Genomic DNA, 15891 nt, shown 5'->3' on the forward strand with positions numbered 1-15891 from the left:
TTACTGGTTTGTAGAAGCTGTCTTTTTTTTTTTTTTTTTTCTGGGACAAGGGGGCTTTTTGGGGGGCTCTGTTATAAGGCTCCCACCTCATGATCTGATCACCTCCCAAAGACCCCCCCCCCCCCATACACACACACCTAATGTCATCACACCGGGGGGGGGGGGGGGGACGGGGGGCGGGGGGCGGGCGGCAGGTTCAAAATAGGAATTTGGGGAGGACACAGTCTACAGCATCCTTTAAGTCCAATCAACTGAAAAAGAAAAATACTGAACAAAGAAAATTGATATTGTTTCATTAAATGGAAACCGTGTTACTACTATGTGTCAGAAGTAACTCCGCTGGTGTGGCTCAGCTGGTGGTTAAGCATCATCCCACGCGCCAAAGGTCACGGTTTGGATTCTCTGTCAGGGGTCAGGGCACTTGCCTATTTGCAGGGGGCATGCAGAAGGCAGCCCATTGATGTCTCTCTCCCCCCTCCCTTCCTCTCTCTCATATCAATTACAAGCAAAAAAAAAAAAAAAAAAAGGGTACTGAATTCTGATTCTGACATCGAGGTGTGTTTTCCCGCTCCACTCAACCAAGCAAGTAACTCAGCTCAGACACTAACTCTCTGGAGATAGGACCTGGAGGTAGTGTCAGACCCCACAGGTTAGGGGCTACCACCCCCACCCCACTCCCACCCCGCAGGCTGTGCCCTAGCCAGTTTGGCTCAGTGGATAGAACGTCAGCTTGAGGAACGAAGGATGCCGGGTATGAGTATGGTCAAGGGCACATGCTGGGTCACAGGCCTGATCCCCACAAGGGGGCGGGCAGGAGGCTGCCGATCCATGATTTTCTCTCATCATTCATGTTTCTTTTCTTTTCTTTTTTATTTTATTGATTTTTTACAGAGAGGAGGAGAGAGGAATAGAGAGCTAGAAACGTCGATGAGAGAGAAACATCGACCAGCTGCCTCTTGTACACCCCCTACCGGGGATGTGCCCGCAACCAAGGTACATGCCCTTGACCAGAATTGAACCTGGGACCTTTCAGTCCGTAGACCGACGCTCTATCCACTGAGCCAAACCAGTTTCGGCTCATCATTCATGTTTCTATCTCTCTCTCTCCCTCTCTGAAATCAATGAAAAAATATATTAAAAAAAAAAATCCAGGTTGTCATCGAGCTTCTATAGTTAGAGGTTCCCACAACCCTCTCCTTGGGCTCGATGAATTTGCTAGAGCAAATTGATTCAGAGAAACACGTGACTTCTCAGGTCACCAGTTTATCATTAAAGGTGAGAAATGAGTCAGAAAACAAGATGAAGTCAGTCCAGCTGAGTTGACTGACTGAAAATGGAGTCAAGCTCATAAAATGGGTCCAGACCAAATGGGCTGAAGCATGAGGAATAGATTTAATTTTACTCTAAGGAGCCTGAGGACTTAAACTTTTGAGCTTCCCAGCTGTCCATCAGTACCTGGAGAGAGATATAAACCCTAGAGCACATGTGTCAAACACAAGGCCCGCGGGCCAAATCCAGCCCGCCAGGCCTTGCAATGTGGCCCGCACCGCGCTGTCATCACTGCACTCCGCTGTCAGTTTATGACATTGTCAGTTTATGACTGTTCAGTAAACCATTCGGCCCGCGATTTAGGCTGGATTTTAGATTTTGGCCCCTTCTCTGATTGAGTTCGACACCCTTACCCTAGAGAGACAACCTGAAGGATTAGGAAAGAATGTTCTCTTGTCCACACCACCAGATACCATGTTGACATAAGAAACGTCCAAACCTGTGGAGAAACTGACAACAGATGCACAGGAGCAAGGTCTCAGATGCTCCGGAGAACAACAGTTTTGCAATTTCTTATATGCATTTGAAATTAGGAAGGGAATGAAAGGAAGAATACATGAAGATGGAAGAAAGCAGGGTGGGGGTTGAGTTTCAGGATAGTTAACCAGATTCTGTGCCCTTGCACGCTCGCTCCCACACACACCCCCTCTCTCTTTAATTTCAGAGAGGGAGAGGGAGAGGGAGAGGGAGAGATAGAAACATCGATGATAAGAGAGAATCATTTATAGGCTGCCTCCTGCACGCCCCACATTGGGGACGGAGCCTGTGAAGTATGGTAGCAAGCATACTTGGGTAAAAATTGCTGTTTAATATATTAACCTTGCTGTTTTGGGTCCTGTGCTCATTTAAAAGTTATTTTGATTTTCTGAACTTATGCATGCTATCCCAATACTCCATTGATGATGGTTTGAATGTCCCATTGATTGTGATCTCACTGGTCATCGAAGCACATTCCTGGAACCCAAGAAAGTTTGATTATCCTAGATTGTCTCAGTAGCTACAGATAGTGCGCTCCTGTGGACTCAGTGATCCCAGAATCCGGTCAGCACAGTTATTCTAAATTGTCAGGTGGTCCGTCTCAGATAAGGTGCTCCTGTTGATTCAGTGATTGGTAGATACTTTAGATAACTAAGTTGATCAGTTTCACTTCTGTAAAATGGAGAAACAGGTTCCTCATTCCAGACCCGGAGATACCTTTGTGATTTTCTGCCAGTACAAGCCAGGCGGGGCGAGCTGTTCGGGGCTGAGAGGTCTGGAGCTTTAGCCCCTCATATGCCGCCGGCCTTTAATACATGACTCCATAATTCCACTTTTTTGAGGCGTCCTTTGTAAGATGGGGTTACACCACAACACCTGCAACCCGGGTATTGCATGTGCCCCCACCAGGAACGGAACCATGATCTTCTGGTTCATAGGTCAATGCTCAGCCACTGAGCCACACCAGCCGTGGGAAGGGCGCTTGCAGTTTTATTTCAAAGTTGAGTTCCTCTAGATCAGGGGTCCTCAAACTTTTTAAAGTGGGGGCCAGATCACGGTCCCTCAGAGAGCTGGAGGGCCGGACTATATGAACTACTAATTCCTACTGTAACACCTCGGCTGCGCTCACTGCCCAAAAAACCTGGCGGGCCGGATCAGACTCCTCTGCGGGCTGCATGTGGCCCGCGGGCCGTAGTTTGAAGACCCCTGCTCTAGATGCACAGAAACAATGGGCAAATGGGATTGCTTACGGCAAGATAAACCTTTTACTAAAAAGGTTATAGGCCTAGGGATTGACTACCCACCATGACCTGCCTGGTTAGGAATTTGCTATCAGACCCACAAGGTGATCTTTTCATCCACAGTTATTATCTAGAAAGATCACAGACTTCGGGAAGATCAGCCCCTCACACCAATCCAGAGGCTGAGAAACCAGAACTGGTTCTTTGGGACACTCTGGGCATTTGCCTCATTGTATTTCCTATTTGCAAATCCCTTGAATAAATCTTTGTCATTCATTTCTAGCCAAAGCTTCCTGATTTGATTTGACAAAGAATATACAGTCACTCAGGACCAGCCAATGAAAGAGATGCAACAGGGTATGTGGGAAGGGAAAACCGGACAACCCAGGGGTCCGGGCCGCCTGTCACTACTGGAGCCGATTAAGCAGAGACAGGGCTGACTCATACATGAGCGTTTATTCCAGTGCTGCCGGCAGCACGAGGGAGCAGCGGGTCATCCACAAACATCCGCTCTGCCTCTCTCCATAAGTAAAATCCCAGCACCCGAGAGAAGGACAAAGATTACAAGAGAGAGTAGGAATTACAGGCCTGGCAAAGTAGTTGGGGTACCGTCCTGACAGGTTATAAAGCTTGTGGGCTGGGGGAGGGGGCTGCAGAGGGCGGGCACCTCCAGGCACCCGGGGACCAGATTACAGGCCTTAGGGGCAGGGGGTGGTAAAGGGCGGGTCCCTCCTGGACTCAATTGTTTCAGCCGGCATTCTGTCCGATGTGAGCTCCCAGGTCCCAGGCGCACAGCTCTCAGCCCGGTGAGAATGGGCTTTCTCTAATCAGAACAATCACCTTACCAGAGCAGGATTTATATTTCTTACTGAGTCCCCAATATCCTATTTTTTGACCCTAACAAAGGGACGAGGAGCTTTAAAGCTCTCCCTAAACCTCCATGTGTTTACCAACTGGATGCTCTCAGAACCCCATTCTTTTGGGTTTTCCTGAAGGAATTATTGATTACATTATTGGCCATTGATTGAACTCCACCCCTAACCCCTCTTTCCTCCCAGAGGAAAATTCCAACTCAGTCATCACTTGATTGGTTGTCCTCCCCCGCCCCCCCTCAGGTGACCTAGGGGCAAATCCCACTTCATTAACATAACAAAGATGCCTTCATCTCTTAATTTCTCATTTGGAAATTCTGAGGGTGCTAGGAGCTCGGTGCCGGGAACCTGGACTAAGAACCAAATATATATATTTACCGGCATTGTAAGCCATAACATCACAGGTGTGGACTTGGAGATGGGGAGATGATCCTGGATTATCTGGGTGAGCGCAATCTAATCACACTGGCCCTTGAAGCTGAGAGCATTTCCTGGCTGGGTTAGGAAGAGGCGCTGATGGCCCTGGCCAGTGGTGCTCAGTCGGTTGAGCCTCGTCCTGATGCCCGTTTCTCCCTTGGTTGCGAGTCTCATGGGGTCCCTTAGAGCCTAGGGGGTGATGCCTGTGGGGGAAGGGGAAGGGAATGGCAGAGGCGTGCTCTGTGGAGAGCGCGCTTGGAACTCCGGTTTCAGGGGTTTTAAAGGCTGAGATTTGGGAGCGGCCCTAGGGGAGGATGGAAGGAAATATTCGTCAGCTTCATGCAGACGGGCCAAAATGACATTTATTCTCTTAATCTGTCTGCCCTTGGGTGTGGTTGGCAAATGACACTTAATTGGATTTCTGCTATCTGTCTCCGGGAATAAGGTGGTTTAAACTGATTACCCCCTGGGTGGGGAGGAGAAATACAAACCATTAACTTTTTTGTCCTTAGTTTAAGGAAGATAGGATTTAGTAGATAAGGCACAAACTGCTGTTTAACTATCTGTCTCAGCTTCCCCATTCCACTGGTCGGAATTTTCCTAGCTTCTTACTATTCTCAAACAGAGTTGACCCCGCCCAGAGAGGTCGCGGGTTGGATTCCCAGTCAAGGGCACATTTCTGGGTTTGAGATTCACCCCCCCCCCCTCCCACCACTAGCGGCCAGAGTACAGTATTGTCAAAATGAAGAATCATGTAACATACACAAGATCAGAAGTGAAAAAAGGAGCCCTTTTATCCGTGGATAGAGCGTCAGCCTGCGAGCTGAAAGGTCCCAGGTTCGATTCCTGTCAAGGGCACATACATGCCTGGGTTGTGAACTCCATACCCCGTGGGGGACTTGCAGGAGGCAGCCGATCCATGATTCTCTCTCATCGTGAATGTTTTTTTTTTTTTTTCTCACTATGAATGTTTCTATCTCTCCATCTTCCTTCCTCTCTGAAATCAATAAAAATGTATTTAAAAAAAAAGAAGTGAAAAAAAGGAGAAAGCCCGCGAACTACAAGAAAAGTCGGTGGCTTGGAGGTGCTGGAAGCTGGAGAGAGGTCACTGTCATCGCAGCCAGGCTGAGGATACCGAGCGAGAGCGGGTAAGGATGGCCCAGTGGACAGCACCATCCGGCGTCTGTAGCTTTGGGACCGCCCTGAGTTCACACCTGCGCCCCGCCCTCTGCTCCGGGCTCTCCCCTCCCAAAGGGAGACACACTCTCCGCTCCGGCTGGTGAGAAGGTCTAAGGAGGTAACACAGGGCCTGGCACACGGTAAGCGCGGAGCCGGTAAAAGCTGTTGGGGTCGCCGAAACCGGTTTGGCTCAGTGGTAGAGCGTCAGCCTGCGGACTGAAGGGTCCCAGGTTCGATTCTGGTCAAGGGCATGTGCCTTGGTTGCGGGCACATCCCCAGTGGGGGGTGTGCAGGAGGCAGCTGATCGATGTTTCTCTCAGCGATGTTTCTGACTCTCTATCCCTCTTTGTTCCTTTCTGTAAAAAAATCAATTGAAAAAAAAAAAAAAGCTGTTGGGGTCAAATTTGGGACAGAAAGCCTAGGAAAGGTACAACGGGAACCGCTCCGGACGCTCAAGTTCAGGTCAGCCGCCGGGCAGCCGGGCGCATGCGCAGAGCCCGGGCCGGACGGGCGCGGTGTTTGCGGCGGAAGTGGCCGCCGGGAAGCCGGCGAGGTCGGTTCCGCCCGGCTCCAACATGGCGGCGCCCTTTGTCTGCCTGGAAGTGCCGTCCCCGGCCTTCTCGCGGTCGTGATGCACCTCCCTCGGCGGCGGGGTCCGGGACATGGCAGGTGAGGGCGCCGGGCGCCGGGGAGCCCCGCGGTCCGGGCGGGGGCGGCGGGCGGCGGCGGCGGGCGGTTGTGTGGGGGAGGGGAGGTGGGAGGGAGCGGGGTGGCCCGGGACCCGGCCCGAGTGGACCCCGCGGGGCAGGAAGCCGGGCAGCGGGCGGGGTTTGCCCTGGCGGGAGCGGGCTGCTGTCTGGGCTGGAGCCGCAGTCATTCGCCGCCGGGCCGGTGACACCCCAGCTGGCCGCCTCTCCGCCCCCGCGCGCAGCTGTCACCGCCCGGAGCCCGCGCCGCCGCGGGTGGGTGTGCGGTGGCCACGAGGTGGCGGGTGCCGGGGAGCTCACTTTCTCTGGCTGAGGCAGAGGCACAGGCCGGCCAGGGGTCCGGAGCTTCTGGCAGAGTAGGAGGCGAGACTGCGCCTGCGTACAGTTATCTCATTCATTCGTTCTTTCACTCATCCATTCATTCGTGCGTTCGTTCCACAGACGGTGGTTCATCACCCGATGGGTTCTGACACGGAAGCCAAGCTAACGACCCAAGACTGGCATAGTGGTTAAACGGGAACTGTGGAGCCAGGCAGCTTGGCTTCCGTCTCTGTGTTTGCCAACCGTGTCCTTAAGCAAGTTAGGTTCTTCCTCTCCGACAGGCCGCGTGACTCGGTGGTTGAGCCTTGACCCATGAACCAGGAGGTCACGGGTTGGATTCGGGTCAGGGCACGGGTCTGGATTGCAGGTGCATTCTCTAGGTTGGGGAATGCAATGGGGGAGGCAGCCCATCTATGATTCTCTCTCATCGTTGATGTTTCTCTCTCTCTGTCCCTCTGAAACCAATACAAATAAAGAAAGACTAAGGAAGCAGGGTATGATCTGCCCTCCCGGCGGGCCTTTTAAATCTGGTTATGGAGTTTACCTTTTAGGTTGACAGGAAGTCGTTTAAGTATCAGATTTGTGGCCCTGCTGGCTTGGCTCAGTGGTTGAGCGTTGACATTTGAACCAGGAGGTCAAAGTTCGATTCCCTGTCAGGGCACATGCCCAGGTTTCGGGCTCAATCCCCAGTGTAGGGTGTGCAGGAGGCAGCCAATCAATGATTCTCTCTCATCATTGATGTTTCCATCTCTCTTTCCCTCTATATTCCTATCTAAAATCAATAAAAAAAAAAAAAATTTTTTTAAAAGAATCAGATTTGTGGCTATGTGAAGAATGTATTAAAGGGCGCGACCCTGGAGGTCAGTTAAGAGTCTGCTAGACTATTTCAGGTGAGAAGTGACAGTGGCCACAGCAGACCAAAATGACCCAAGTTAACATTTATTGAGCACTTACTTTGTGCCAGACTCTGTGTCCAGTGCTCTGCGTTTGCCTGTTTGATGGATGGATGAAAGGGCAGCTCTTAAGGAAGCAGGTACCCTTTGGCTTCTCATCACATTTTGCACTTGGGTGTCTTTGATTCAGGTAATGAGTGGGAGGAGGAGAGTCAAGCTGGAGTTTACCCAAACTCAGAAAAGAGTAGCCTGGGCCACTTGGAAATCTGAGGTATGACTGAACTGCTCAAGGACAAAACAAAACCAGCATGTCGGTTTGTTTGTCCTCAGGCTCATTGTGATTCAGATCACCCTTTCAAGATAGCCTATTTTAAAAATATATATATTTCTATTGATTTTTTACAGAGAGGAAGGGAGAGGGACAGAGAGTTAGAAACATCGATGAGAGAGAAACATCGACCAGCTGCCTCCTGCACACTCCCCACGAGTTATGTGCCCGCAACCAAGGTGTATGCCCTTGACTGGAATCAAACCTGGGACCCTTGAGTCCGAAGGCTGACGCTCTATCCACTGAGCCAAAACGCTGGGGCAAAATAGCCTATTTTTAAAATATGTATTAAGAAGGGAGAGAGAGAGAGAAACATCAATGATGAGAGAGAATCACTGTTGCCTCCTGCCCCCACTGGGGATCGAGCCCACAGCCTGGGCATGTGCCCTTGACTGGGATCGAACCTGGGACCCTTCAGTCTGCAGGCAAGATGGTCTATCCACTGAGCCAAACCAGCCAGGGCAAGATAGGTTTTTTCTTTAAAGTTATACAAACAACAACATCCTAGTTTAAGGGAAATTATTGATATTATTGTTGTTTTACCAACTAAGACCAGCCTCAACGTTGGGTAGTGATCAGACCTTGTTTTAATTAGGTACCATCTTAAAACACTCCAGCATAGCAATCCCAAATATGTAGTGGCTGAATCAATAGGGACGTTTATTCCTTGCCCCTTACTTGTCTGAAGTAGGGAGTCCAGAGCGGGGGGAGCAGCTCACTCTGTGGTGACGTCATCCGGGAGCAGGGTTCCACGGGTCATGTGGCTCCTTTCTCAAACCTGAGCTTCCGTCTCCTGGTCTAAGCTGGCGCTCCAGCTCCTGCTCCCTGCACGCACTCCATTTGGCAGAAAGGACAAGACAGTGGGGCGCTCACGCTCGTTCCTTTTACGGTTCTGATGTTTAAAGACACACATTTTGTGAACAACATGTCCCCAAACATAAGCATCTTGTGTACAATGACTCATGACTGTTCCAGTGCTGAGAACCTGCTCGGTCCCCTGTGTGACTAGATTGCTGACTCTGGGTCTTGGGCCCAGCCTGCGGGAAGTCCACTGCATTGGTGAGAGGGCTGGGCGTGCTTCCCAGGCCTCTGCTCCCAGGCAGGCTGACCTGGCTTGGCTAGGTTTCTGTTGCTTGTGCCCAGGGGAGTCCAGGCTCGATTTTGCAGTTAGCATTTTCTGTGCCCGGCGTGGCAGAGACTGTGCCGGGAGCCAGGGGTGTGGACCTGAGGAAGACAGGAACTCTTAGCTGCATGGACAATCGTGGTCTATGTAAGAAGCACCATATTCAGAAGGGTGGTGCACAGGGCGACTGTTGGAATGCTCCACTGAGGGGGTGAAGATTTCGGGAACAGCCTGTCTTGGGTTGGCAACTGTACAGTCCCCTCAGAGAGAGGCAGCAGGGACTCGGGTATTGGTGTGAATCCCTGCTTCCCTGTTCAGTGGCTGTGTCCTAAGGTCCAGTTCCTTCATCCTTGCGCCTCAGTTTCTTCATCTGTAAAACAGGGATAACAGTCTCTACCTCGGAATTGTTTTGAGAGTTATGTGAGGTCAGGCATGTGATTCACAGGGTCTGATGTGCAAGATGCAGGGTGGTTCTAAGCCAGAGAGGACAGTTAGGTTTGCGATGGAAGAAGGCCCAGTCCTGAGGGGAACCAGGTTGCCGGCCTCCCTGGAGGCAGGGGTTAGCCGGTTGTACAAGGACTGCCCTCCCTGTTTCCTCAGGCATTCCCCCGAGCTTCCTAATGAAAGTGGTCAACCTGGCCCTGGCTGGTGTGGCTCAGTTGGTTGGAGTATCATCCACAGCAAAAGGTAGCGGTTCAATTCTCAGTCAGGGCACATATCCAGGATGTGGGTTTGATCCCTGGTCGGGGTATATTCATGAGGTAACTGATTGATGTTTCTCTCTCACATTGATGTTTCTTTCTCTCCCTAAAATCAATTTATTCTTTTTTTTTTCTCTTTTTTTTTTTTTTAAATAGATCTTTATTGTTCATATTGTTACAAAAGTTTCTCATTTTCCCCCCCTCCACCAGGTTCCCACCCCACCCTCTGCCCTTTCCCCACCCCCCATTGTCCTCATCCATAGGTGCACAGTTTATGTTCAGTCTCTTCCCACACCCCCACTCCTCTTTTCCCCGGAATGTCAGTCCACTCCCCTTCCATACCTCTGATTCTATTATATTCAGCAGTTAAAATTGTTCATCAGGTTTTTTAATTCCCTTGGTTTTTAGATTCACTTGTTGATAGTTACATATTTGTTGTTCATAATTTTTATCTTTATTTTCTTCCTCTTCCTAAAGAACCCCCTTCAGCAATTCATATAATTCTGGTTTGGTGGTGATGAACTCCTTTAGCTTTTTTTTATTTGTGAAGCTCTTTATCTGGCCTTCGATTCTGAGTGATAGCTTTGCTGGGTAGAGTATTTTTGGCTGTAGGTTCTTGTTATTCATCACCTTGAATATTTCTTGCCATTCCCGTCTGGCCTGCATGGTTTCTGTTGAGAAATCAGCTGACAATCGTATGGGTGCTCCTTTATAGGTAACTACCTGCTTTGCTCTTACTGCTTTTAATATTCTCTCTTTGTCTTTTGCTCTTGGGATTTTAATTATGATTTGTCTTGGTGTGGTCCTCTTTGGATTCCTTTTGTTTGGAGTTCTGTGCGCTCCCTGGACTTGTAAGTCTAATTCTTTCCCCAGGTGGGGGAAGTTTTCTGTCACTATTTTTTTCAGTATGTTATCGGTATCTTGCTCTCTCTCATATTCTGGGATCCTCATAATTCTGATGTTGGCTTGCTTGAAGTTGTCCCAGAGGTTTCTTACATTATCTTCAACTTTCTGGATTCTCTTTTCTTCTTGCTTCTGCGGAGGAATGTCCTCTGGCTCTTTGTGTTCCAAATCTTTTACTTGATTCTTGCGATCTTCCATTCTGTCTTTAGGACTCTTAGGCTTTTACAGCTCCTCTGATTTTCCTTCTGGTTTTCTCTTTCCTTCTAGTTGTAGAATTTCCAGTCAGTCAACTCTCCTGTAGTTCTGGATGATGTCCACTTTATATTTTAGTTGTATTTTTTGAAATTGTTGTGTGAGGCTGCAGTTAGGTGTTTACCTATGCCGCCATCTTGGTTTCTCCAATTTATTCTCTTTTTTATGTCTCTGGTTCTATTTTATTCATCAGTTTATTTTGTTCATTAGATTCCACGTATGAGTGAGATCATGTGATACTTAACCTTTCTCTGACTGGCTTATTTCTTTTTCTTTTTTTAAAAAATATATATTTTATTGATTTTTTACAGAGAGGAAGGGAGGGAGAGAGAGAGTTAGAAACGTCGTTGATGAGAGAGAAACATCGACCAGCCACCTCCTGCACAACCCCCACCGGGGATGTGTCCATAGCCAATGTACATGCCCTTGACCGGATTTGAACCTGGGACCTTTCAATCCACAGGCCGACGCTCTACCACTGAGCCAAACCGGCTTCGGCAGCTTATTTCACTTAACATAAGACTCTCCAAATGGTAAGAGTTCTTTTTTACAGGTGTATAGTATTCCACTGTAGAAATTTCAAATCCATTTAAGTCCTAGCTGGTTTGGCTCAGTGGATAGAGTCTGTGGACTAAAGGGTTCGATTCTAGTCAAGGACACATGGGGGTGTGCAGGAGGCAGCCAATCAATAATTCTCTCTCGTTTCTATTCCTCTCCCTCCCTCTCAGAAATCAATAAAAATATTTAAAAAAAAATAAAGTCAGTTTTTAAAAATTATAGTTGTCAGTGTGTGGGTTCTCAGAGACCATACTCCGAAAAGTCTGATGAGGGGTACTTGGAAGGCAAGGGTTCCTCCAGACTCAAAGGCTTCTGGGAAACCTTCCCTGAGCCCTCCCAGCCCCACCACGGCTGCGTTTGACCCACCTCTGTGACTTCTTAGTATACTCACATCATAACCATAGGCTTCCCTGCAAGACAGGGTCTGGTTTCTCCTGTATTCCCACTGTGTAGCTCATTTCCTGGTGCATAGCTAGTGCTCGGTAAACACTGTTGGATGGTGGGTGTTGGCTTTGATTGGCTGAAGAGGAACTGGCAGTTGGGTTGGAGAGAACCTCAGTGTGGTGTGTGGTGTGGGGTTGGCATGCCGTTGATCGAAGACAGAGGAGGACCCGTGTCTGGCTGTAATATGGGAAGTAACCATGGAGAACTGGGAGAGTGTAGGTCAGAAGGTAGTTTCTCTATCTTTTCCCAGTAGAACAGCGTTCTCAACCTTGACATTGTTGACTTTGGGGACTGGGTAAGTTGGGGGGTGGCGGGGAGGCTCCCTGTGCACTTGTGGATGTTAAGCAGCATCGCTGCTCTCTGCACATAGATGTCAGCAGTACCTGCCAGGCTCCAGCTGTGGCTACCGAAAAGGTCCGCAGAGGTTGCCAAACATCTGGGGCAAAATGGCCCCACCCAAGAACTGCACAGGAGGGTGAGGCAAAGGAGCAAGAACTAAGTTGACACACATGGGCTTGTGGGCTTCCCTGTGCTTACCAGATATATGCTGTCGGGCAAAGCACTCCACCTCTTTAAGCCTCAGTTTCCTCAGTTGTAAAATGGGGGATATTGATGACCTCGCACCTAACTTTAATGGGTGGAATGATTGATGAGGTAGTCTACCTCTTTCACTGGCACACTTTTATTTTATTACTCTTTTGTATGAGAAAGTTTACTTAGAAAGTTACAGAGGCACAAGAAGGGGCCCTTGGAGCTTAGAGAGGAAGGTAAAGGAACTGCCTGTGGGGGAGAGGATGGGGAAGGGACAGGCGTGGGCGTGCTGGGGGAGGGGGGGGTGAGGGCACTGTTGGCTACAGTTGTATAATGATTGAAACAATAGAGGTCAAAAAGTAAGCATTTCTGCACAGTGATTTCAGCCTTTGCTACAGGGGTGTGTGTGTGTGTGTGTGTGTGTGTGTGTGTGTGTGTGTGTATTGAGTGTGTACATAGGTTCCTGGCACTCTCTAAGGTCCACCTGGGTATTAATATAATAGTTAGTTGAGGTCGACCTTAATAATGTAATCACCACCTACACGCACAGAAGACCAGGGCTTGAGCTCTTGAATTCAAACCTGCTTGTTAGGAATTGGAGGGAGAGAAGCCTTGAGCTTCAAAGGAAGGAAGCAGAGGGATGGGTGGAATTGAGGGCTGCACACACGTCAAACAGCAGAGGCTCAGAGGTGGCAGTGCCAGCACAGTGGGACCAGGCTGGAGAGCAGGCGTGGTGGGCTCACTGTAACACCAAAACCATTCCACTTCGGGTCTTTCGAAGGGTCTGGCAGCAGAACCTGACCTCCCTACCCGCCCTTAGCACTTCCTGTGCTGGAACTGTTCATCGAAGCAGCCTCTTTCCTGTCCTCAGTGCAAGGCTCCGCCGCCGGTGGGCGCTGTCTCCCGGCTCAGGTGGGTGAGCCCTTCTCATCTCAGCCTCTCAGGCTGACTGGGCCTCTGTCAGGGACTTCCCTGGTTTCCTGTAATTCACTCAGCTGCCCCAGTTCATGCTTCAAAACATTTTTTCAAGTCAGAAAGAACATTGTTGAAATTTGTACAAGTTTATTTGGGAAACATTGAGTAGATACAAAGTATATAAAGTAGATACAATGTCAAGAACAAGATCAAGGAGCTTACTTGTGCCCATCACTCAGTGTACAAAAAGGAACGATTCCTTTAGAGGGCCCTTCCTGACCCCCCAGGTAATCACTGAATTAGCTTTTGTTTTTCTCTGGCCTGTCTTTATAGTTTTACCACGTGCGTTTGCATTGCTAAACAATGTATTGTTTAATTTTCCATGTGTTTGAACTTGATATATATAGTCATGCTGTTTTCTTCAGTGACTTGAAGTTTTGGTTTAACATTTGTTCTTGAGATTAAACCATGGTGCATCGTTGTGTTTCTTTTTCATTGATGAAGTGTGCTCCCTTGAATGAGAACTTATCGATCTTTCTATCGCTGGTGGACGTTCGGTTTGTTTCCAATGTTTTGCCGAGACAAACAGTGCTGCCAGCCTTTGTGACACACAGCACAGCCTGTCCAGGATACACCCCGAGGTGTGGGACTGAGTCACGGGGCGTGCGCATTTTCATTTTGACCAAGCGATACCAAATTGTTTCCAAAGTGGTCTCCCCAGTGAACACTTACTGACAATTCACTTCTCTTCAGGTCCCCCAGCAATGGTGTTACCAGGCTCTGCAAGGAGGTTGCCATAGGAGCTGTTCAGTTATTTACCTCATGTCCCTGTTGGTGGTCATGCCACGTGCCTCTGCCCTCTGGAAACAGCGAGTCCATGATTTCTCTTGCCAGCACCCCTTTCCTTCCTCCCCCCACCAAGTGCTTGGTGCTTAGTATGTAGAGCTTATGAGCGAGGCTGGGTGTGCTCTGGGCACAGCCCTTTACCAGGACTCAACGGTTCCTTCAGCTGTGAAATCACAGCATATGCTCCGTGGCTCTCCGACCAGTTACTCACTTCCAAACATTAATTTTTACCCAACCAGTGAGTGCATTAAACATTAGCTTTAGTATTGGCAGGCTGCCGTCCAGAGAGGACCGTTTCTGCTCCTGCTCACTGGGATGTGTCCTGGCCACAGTGGAAACTGGCCATCTTTCCACTTTTTGTCAGTCTGATACTGGAAGTGGTACCTTGTGCTTATTTATATTTATCCTAGAGCCCCGGTGCATGAATTCGTGCACCAGTGGGGTCCCTCAGCCTGGCCTGTGGGGTCGGGCTGAAACCGGCTCTCCGACTCCCCTGAGGGGTCCTGGATTGCAATAGGACACAGGCCAGGCAGAGGGACCCCACCAGTGCATGATTGGGGCCGGGGAGAGACATAGGAGGTTGGCCAGCTGGGGTGGGGCCGTAGGAAGGCTCCAAGGTGTGTCTGGCTCATCTAACTCAGACTCAATTGGCTGGATTCCAGCAGCAAGCTAACCTACCGGTCAGAGCTTCTGCCCCCCTGGTGGTCAGTGCACATCATAGCGAGCAGTTAAGTGGCCTTAGCATATCATTAGCATATCATGTTTTGATTGGTTGAACGACTGGTTGGCCAGACACTTAGCATATTAGGCTTTTATTATAAAGGATTTCTCTATTAGTGAGGTTGAATGAGAGAGAGAAAAATTGGTTTGTAGTTCTTATTTATGTATTCTTTGGTTGATTCTTGCATGTGCCCTGACAGGGGATTGAACTCGAAACCTTTGCATATTGGTATAATGCTCTAACCAACTAAGCTACCCACCTAGCCAGGGGAAACATCTTTTTTTTTTTTTTTTTTCTTTCTTTTCTTCTGTATAGAATATATCCACTTATATTTCTTTCTTTTTTTACTTACCGTATTTCTTCTTTTGTGAATTGCTGCTTGTTCATTTCTTTGACTCAATTTTCTGTTGGGAGACTATTGATTAATTTTTATAATAGCTTTGGTAAGATTTTTACTTACCATATAATTCACCCTTTTAAAGTTCATTCATGTTATAGCATGTATGAACACTTTTATTGTCAAATTATATTCTATTATGGACATACCACATTGTATTTATTCAGTTGATGGACATTTGGGTTGTTTCCACCTTTCAACTATCTATAAAAGCCTAGGCAACCATTTGACCAGTAGCTATGATGTGCACTGACCACCAGGGCGCTCCAACCAGTAGGTTAGCTTGCTGCTGGTCCAGCTGATCAAGACTGGGCGAGAGACGGGCCAGACATGCCTTGGAGCCCTCCTGCAGTCACTCCCCGGCCCTGATCATGCACCGGTGGGGTCCCTCGGCCTGGCCTGTGCCCTCTTGCAATCCAGGACCCCTCAGGGATGTTGGAGAGCCGGTTTCAGCTCGATCCCTGCTGGCCAGGCCGAGGGACCCCACTGGTGCATAAATCCGTGCACCAGGCCTCTAGTTATAAATAATGCTGCTATGAACATTTGTCTACAAGCTTTTGTGTGTCATACTTTCATTGTTGATTACTTTTTAAGAATTTTTGTATATCAGGACTAGTAGCTCTTACCATTTGGTTGTAGATATTCCCCCCTCTCCCCCCCTGTTTATATTTGCACTCGGGGCATTGAGAAAATAAGGGTAGCCGGGACTGGTTTGGCTCAATGGATAGAGCGTCGG

The 15891-nt window shown here is 48.8% G+C and overlaps 1 protein-coding gene across 4 annotated transcripts in view; it reads left to right on the plus strand.

The window, feature by feature from the left end:
• The first annotated feature begins 6005 nt into the window (after window positions 1-6005).
• The window catches only part of ZBTB17 (zinc finger and BTB domain containing 17), a 32845-nt gene continuing 22959 nt past the window's right edge, over window positions 6006-15891 (plus strand). The window contains exons 1-2 of one of the 4 annotated variants that reach the window (XM_084875314.1): window positions 6044-6184; window positions 7627-7707. Coding sequence is in view for 2 of the 4 variants with exons in the window: in XM_084875315.1 (XP_084731441.1) it covers window positions 6178-6184 (7 nt within the window). In the remaining 2 variants the exon portion in view is untranslated. Of the gene's footprint in view, window positions 6185-7626; window positions 7708-15891 lie in introns of all 4 variants that reach the window. The other 3 variants (XM_084875315.1, XM_084875313.1, XM_084875316.1) reach the window with 3 other exon arrangements.

Source organism: Pipistrellus hanaki (genome assembly GCF_964339955.1).
Source record: "Pipistrellus hanaki genome assembly, chromosome: 2".
Lineage (NCBI taxonomy): Eukaryota > Metazoa > Chordata > Mammalia > Chiroptera > Vespertilionidae > Pipistrellus > Pipistrellus hanaki.